This window comes from Corvus brachyrhynchos, unplaced genomic scaffold (genome assembly GCF_000691975.1).
Source record: "Corvus brachyrhynchos isolate BGI_N302 unplaced genomic scaffold, ASM69197v1 scaffold90, whole genome shotgun sequence".
NCBI classification, from domain to species: domain Eukaryota; kingdom Metazoa; phylum Chordata; class Aves; order Passeriformes; family Corvidae; genus Corvus; species Corvus brachyrhynchos.
The window spans coordinates 4,562,550-4,569,203 of NW_008236932.1; the positions used below are offsets into that span (position 1 = coordinate 4,562,550).

At 41.3% G+C, this 6,654-nt stretch overlaps 1 protein-coding gene across 4 annotated transcripts in view; it reads left to right on the plus strand.

The window, feature by feature from the left end:
• Positions 1 to 2,731: 2,731 nt before the first annotated feature.
• Positions 2,732 to 6,654, plus strand: part of SUSD1 (sushi domain containing 1) — a 46,321-nt gene continuing 42,398 nt past the window's right edge. For 2 of the 4 annotated variants that reach the window (XM_017728332.1, XM_017728333.1), the window contains exon 1: positions 2,739 to 2,825. In XM_017728332.1, the coding sequence (XP_017583821.1) occupies positions 2,801 to 2,825 (25 nt within the window). In that variant the 5' untranslated portion in view covers positions 2,739 to 2,800. Of the gene's footprint in view, positions 2,826 to 6,654 lie in introns of all 4 variants that reach the window. The other 2 variants (XR_001859977.1, XR_001859976.1) reach the window with 2 other exon arrangements.

Sequence of the window (6,654 nt, forward strand, 5' to 3'; positions counted from 1 at the left end):
TATGGTATAAGTGTCTTTTTTTCTGCTCTGGTTTGGCATTGCTGGCTACAGCCTGCCTGACACAAGATGGCCTGAGTTAATTTCTCCTTCAGGGCATGCTATATATGCTTGTAAGATTCCCAAAGAACTTACTGGAACTCTCTGTGGAGATCTTTATTCCCCAGTCAGTGCAGAACTACGCTGCTTGGGTGAAGTTGTTCAGTCACTGTGTACCTCTAGCTTTTACACAAACTGCTTATTCTGCAGTTTAGATTCTACCAATTTTATATTGTGGGAAGATTGCATTTTTCATTTATTTTCTTTTTTATGTGTATGATTTTAATCAAGGCCCTTCAAAAATATTTTCAGGTCATTGTTGCCACTCACCAGCAGGAAAATAGACAAGGGAGAGATTACTTTTGAAGGGCCTGACCATAAGATGTTAGCAGCAGCATCCTGTCTTGCCTGGGATATCTCACTCACTTACTGTCTCATGAAATCTAACAGAAAAATTGCTGATAACTTTGCAGATCATTGCCTAGAAACACTGGACTTGATTAAGATGCTGAATATAACTTTGGGAATCCTGATGACTAATCTTGATTTTGTCTCTTTCAAAAGAGTCTAAACAACCACACTTCTAAACTGACATACACACATCTTCTCACTCTCCAAATGATGGGGCTGTACCTTCAGCCAAATTTTAAAACAATTTCTGGTGTACAGCTGGTTGTACATCAAATGGGTATAAAATAAAAAAATCTGTAGTTGTAATTGGGCAGTGGATTCATGTAGCACATAGCAAGAAAAAAATTCTCAGCCTCATGCAGGCCTAAATGGTCAGTCGTCATTCAGTTCTCACAGGCTTAAGTTATTTGAATGTCAAGTTTTTCTGCTGCTTAGAGAGTTCATGAGCCAGCGGTGTCCTTGTGGCCAAGCAGACCCATGGTATCCTGGTTACATGGAGAGGAGCATTGCCAGCAGGTCCAGGGAGCTGGTCCTGCCCCTCTGCTTAGCCCTGGTGAGGCCTCACCTGCAGTGCTGTGTCCAGTTCTGGGCTCCTCAGTAAAAGAGAGACAAAAGAGAGTGTCCAGCAGAGAACTATGAAGATGATTAAGGGACTGGAGCATCTTTCATATGAGGAAAGGCTGAGGGAGCTGGGCCTGTTCAGCCTTGAGAAGAGACGACTGAGAGGGGACCCCATCAGTGTCTATGAGTATCTGAAGGGAGGTGTCAAGAGAATGGAGCCAGGCTCTTCTCCATGATGCCCAGAAATAGGACAAAAGGCAGAAACTGATGCACAGAAGTTCCACCTGAACATGAGGATGGACTTCCTTACTGTGTGAGTGACAGTGCACTGGAACAGATTGCCCAGAGAATTTGTGGAGTTTCCCTCCCTGGAAATAGTCAAGAGCCATCTGGATGGAATCTTGTGCCATGTGCTCTCCGATAACCCGACATGAGCAGGGAAGTTGTACCAGTGGTCCCTTCTAACAATTCCCATTCTGTGGTTCTGTGATTGTAAGATAAGCTTGATTTCTTGCAGATACTATTTGAAGATAAATACGGCTTTCAGCTTTGCAATTCAAATGAAAAAGATAATAAAAAGACTAGGTGACCTTTTATTTCTATATAAATACCAGTCTTAAGTCTTTATTACAATTTATAACAATGCAGAAATGCCATCACCCAGGGTTATTTCTCCTCTGATTGCCAGTAAATGTAGAAATAATAGAGTTATACCTAATTTAATTTTCCAAGATCAAAGAGCAGAGCTTTTGCTGGTTTTGTGACAAAACAAAAGCACTCTCTTTTTTTACGCCAATGAATGCATAATTTTATGAATCTGAAATCCAGCTCATGCTGCTGGCTTTGTATTTCCAGGGTCTAAAAATACAGTAATTTAAGGTACTTTCTAATTGAGATAAAAACAGCTACTTTAAACTTGATAAACAGCATGTGAAAGTTTAATTGCTTACAGAACAACTCAGAGAGTGAAGGTTGAGGTATTTACTATGAAAAGTATGGTTATTAGATTCCCTTTTCTTTCCCACTACAAAGTATTGATGCAAATATGAGATTGCCTGGTGACAAAATACAATTGGTCCATAGAGAAAGATGCCATGGCAGAAGAATCCCCAGCTGCCTGAACAGCTTCAGAATGGTTTGGTTTATTATCTCTGGTCACAGAACCACAGAATGGTTGGGGTTGGAAGGGACCTCTGGAGATCGTCTGATTCAACTTTCCTGCTAAAGCAGGTTCACAGGAACCCATAAGACACAAGTATGGAATTTATCTTCATAGATAATATAATTTGACAAGTTGCCATGTTTCCCATCTAGTATTTTTAGACTCACTTTTACACTTACCTTGCCCAAAAATACTGCAAAGCTGATGGTCAGAGAAGAATAATACAAGGATAATACTGTAGTCAGTGGGATTTGGTTTTTTTCGTGTACTTATCAAATAAATTATCATTCATTTTTGCCTTACTGATAAGTTGTTCTAAAGTTTTATACAGCTGCAGTAGAAAGGCCAACACCCCTGTGGGTGAGCTTGGGGAGCCTGGGAAAGAAGAAAACCTGAGTCTTGTTGCCAAGTTCCTTCTCTTCAGATTTTAGCATACATTCTAGGATCTGAAAGGTAAAGATGTCTGTTCATCTACATGGAGCTAAAAAAATCACATTACTTTTTATTTGTTCATTTATTTATTTTTTTAAAACGTATGAAGGGTGTGGAGGGCTGGGAGCCCTTGGCACAAGAGCCATCTGCACTCCCTTGGAGGAGAGAGGCCTGAGGCCAAGAAGATCTTCCCCAGAGATGAGCAACCTTCCTCAGGGTCATGGTGAGAAACTGAACCACCCCCAGCATGCCTTGTTTCTATATGGTAATAGCCTGTACCCAGCTGGCCACTTGGTTTCTACCCCACCCCCTGCCTTTCCCATAAAAGCCCCCTGTTTGTGCCCCTCAGAGGGAGTTCTTGTCCCTGGCCTCCCCTTCACAGAGGCTGCTGGACAATAAAAGCTACCCCTGTGGAACTGCTATATGAGGCTCCTGTCTCTCTATCCCAAGTTTGCCTTGGGTGATTTCACAAAGAGCTGAATCACAAGAGCTGGAATCACTTGTAGCAGAGAAGTTGCTACACTTGCTGACATCACCTGCGGCCCAGGGAAGCCTGCTGCCACTGCCCCTGGCAGAGGTGTTCTTTGCAGGACGCTCTCTCTAGGAAGGTCATGGCACACTGGTGCTGACCAGCATCGGACCTCCTGCGATAGAAGGGGAGGCTGTTACTGTTCTTTTCTGAACTTTTCCTTTATGCCTCTCTGCCTCTTTCCTCTTAACTATGGTCTTAGGTCAGCACAGCCCTCAAAATAATGGCACAGCATGAAACAGTCAGAAGCAATGGCTATCAGCAGTGTCCTTAGATCACATTCCTGACAACACTAGGACACTGCCCTATAAACTGACATGCACTAAGTTATTGTGGTTTAAAAACTTCTAAAAACTGGGGTAGACTGCAGTGGCGTGCAGGCTTCTACCACAGGTTATGTTGCACCATACACACTTATGTAGGAATACTATCCCAGTTGCACATCTAAGTGGGAGGGAGAAGTGAAGAGACGCAGAGAGGGGTTATCTTATCAAAGCTCCCAGTGGGTTTGTGGCAAAGCCCAGTTTGGTCTCCTATGCTAAAACCCACAGATAGCAGCCCTTTTGCTCTGGAGAGCTGCTTTTCTGATTAGCAGCAACTGTCAGCAGGCTTTATCACCTACTATGCCCTTGTTATGAGATGTACAGGGCATGCTCTGATGTATGTTACATCTAAGGCGTATCCTCTAGGCAAATTGTATACAAGCATTCAGTATTTAAGGTTCAAATTCAGGTATCCAACGCTTTTGCAGAAATCTCATTTACTTTTTCATCTTTACTTCATCTGCTAGAAGCTGAGACAGTGGCATAGGCACCCTAAGAGTACAGACAGAAATAAACCCAAACATACAAGAGACTGCTTTACTTCTGCACAATATTTGCTGAAGCATTTTCAATAGAAACTGAAGAGGGTCAGCCAATTTTTTCTGATTTGACAATTGCTGTTGCTTATTCTGGGAACTAAGTGGGTGACCAGAAACCAGTTATTAATTTGATTAATTTAAAATAGGTAAGAGAGGCAGAATTCAGATAGAAGGAATCTTCCATCAAGCTGTACTTACTCTTTTCATTGCCAGTTGGAAAGAAGTGCTTGGTAGCAAGCTGTTCAAGAATGTAACTGCACTATGAATAGCTGAGTGATCTGTTAACAAGGATGAAATACATTTATTCACTCTGGCTGAAGATATTTGCTGTGTTTTTAAAAATGTGTTTGCTGAAAGAGCTATTAGTATCAAATATTTTGTCTTCATGTGTCAAAATAAGCAGTGTAATTTATGCCAAAAATCCTTAGGAGAAAAAAAAAGAGATTTAGATGACATGGTGATATTCATTGTCTGCAAAGGACACAGAACAAATACAGATGGCTGAGGATTAGTTTAATCCAGCTTGCCTTTCTGATTTTCAATTACTGGCATTTAGACACTTGCAAGCTAAAAATGCACAGGAAACTTCCAAGCATCTCTGGATTAATTCAGTTACTTTGACCATCACAACTATTTTCTCTTCACAAAGAAGAGAAATTGAAGCAAATACTGACTGGTACATACATCTTCTGGATAATTTAATGTTAGGGACGAAGGAAACACTGTAATTATGAAAGAGGTTTCCTTTAGGTTTAACAAGCAAAAGATTAAAAATTTTATTCTATCCAGAACAAAAAATACAGGTAGATGTTAGTCTGTATTTTCATTAGAGAGATTTTTATATAACACAAGCAAGATTTGCCCAAGATATTAAGGATCAGCATGTTGGGACACTAATCTGTCTTACCCTCCTGAATCTTTACTTATCTTTCTATGTAAATTAGCTAGGGCTTGGGCAGGTGACCTCAGGGCAGAAGTGATCTGTGATTAATCTCAGTGGTAGATTCAAACCTGAAGTACTGGAAGAGATTGTTTGGGAATGCTGTGAATTCTACATCACTGTCAGCATAAGGAGCAAGTTAGACAAGTATGTCAGGAATCATAGAGTTGACCTTGTTGTAGAGCAGAAAACAGAACAAATGACCTCTCAACATCTTTTGACATTTATTTCTTAAGACCATGCATTAAATTTAAAATAGCCTTTGTGTGTAGTTTAATAATTTGGTTCTGAAGTATGTCTTATACAGCAATTAATTGTCTGTTTGAGATATGATAGACTGGAACATAACAAGGACATTAGTTCCATTCTATGTCCTGTACTTTTTTCAGCTGATACACTTCCTTGTTACTTTCCTTAAATAATATTTCTATTACAATTTTTAATTTGTTCTCTTTATAAATATGATGTATTTCTTCAGGCTTCATGCCAAAAATATTTTCCTGTTTGCTGTATGAGGTGTTTATAATTACAAAAAGTTGCTTCCACTACTTTTTATGAAAAGAACGGTAGAAATCGAAGTGATTAGTAGGTCTGCTACACACTGGGCTGCCAAGGAAGAGGAACATTGTAATTTCCAAACCATTTTAATATGTTGTACAGAACAGTTGCTATCTGAACCATTCCTTATAATGGTAAGCTACTTACCACCACTGAGAATGCATGCTTCCATTTTCAGTAATTTTAAGGAAGAAATTTGCAGTAATGACATCTGTAGTGTGTTCTTCCAAAAGCAGGATGACTTGCAATGTAACTGGCTGCTGCCAGCATCTGGTCAAGATGAGTAAGTGTAACAGAAGCTGGTTAAAAATGTATACATGCTTAAGTAGGCAGAGGAGTAATTTAAAAAAAAAAAAAAAAAAAAAAAAAAAAAAACGCACCAAAACCAGCAAGAGAGCAACTTATGTAAATAAATCAATAAAGTTGATAATTTGGTGAAACTGGGTTCTGCTTCCCTTGAAGTCAGACACAGATAGTTTTGAGTTTGTTGTTATAATACACCAGTAAAAGATCATGCTATGTCACTTAAGTGCAGTGGTGATGGAGGACTGGGCTGAGTTAGTGTTCAAGGGCATTAATGAAAAGCCACCAGAGCACGCGAGCAAAACTTCTTCAGGGAGCTCATTAGAGGTATCAAATGTGCCTAATTCTACTTTTGTGTTAGGCTTCCCTGATTCATCACCTTGGCACTCCTCTATTGTGGTAACTGGGCAACTGTGTTTGCCGATAAAAAGTAGTTTATGCAGCTTCCTACGATGCAGGCTCACGGACACGAATGAGGACTACGGGCGCTAGAGCTATTACTACTCTTCTTTCTGCAGCAGAAAACTCTTCAGGCAGCGCTACTGGTGCTGCCTAAACCCGAGGTTTGGGGATTCACCTGAGCGGCGGCTAAGGCCTGCAGTGAGAAAGCCTTAATTTATTTCAAGCATCACGGGCTGGCGGTGTACGGCTGCACCAGTTTCGTACATCGTAGGACTGATGCGCCAACTTGGCGCCGGGGCGCAGGCGGCGCCGTGCGGGGACGCAGCTGCGATGCCGTCCCCTCGGGGACACACCGAGCGCTCCCGGGGCCGGTGCCGCTCCGTGCTGCTCCGTGCTGCTCGGTGCCGTTTTCCGGGGGCGGCACAGCTCCCGCGTACAAACAGGTGTGTCTTTCAGCC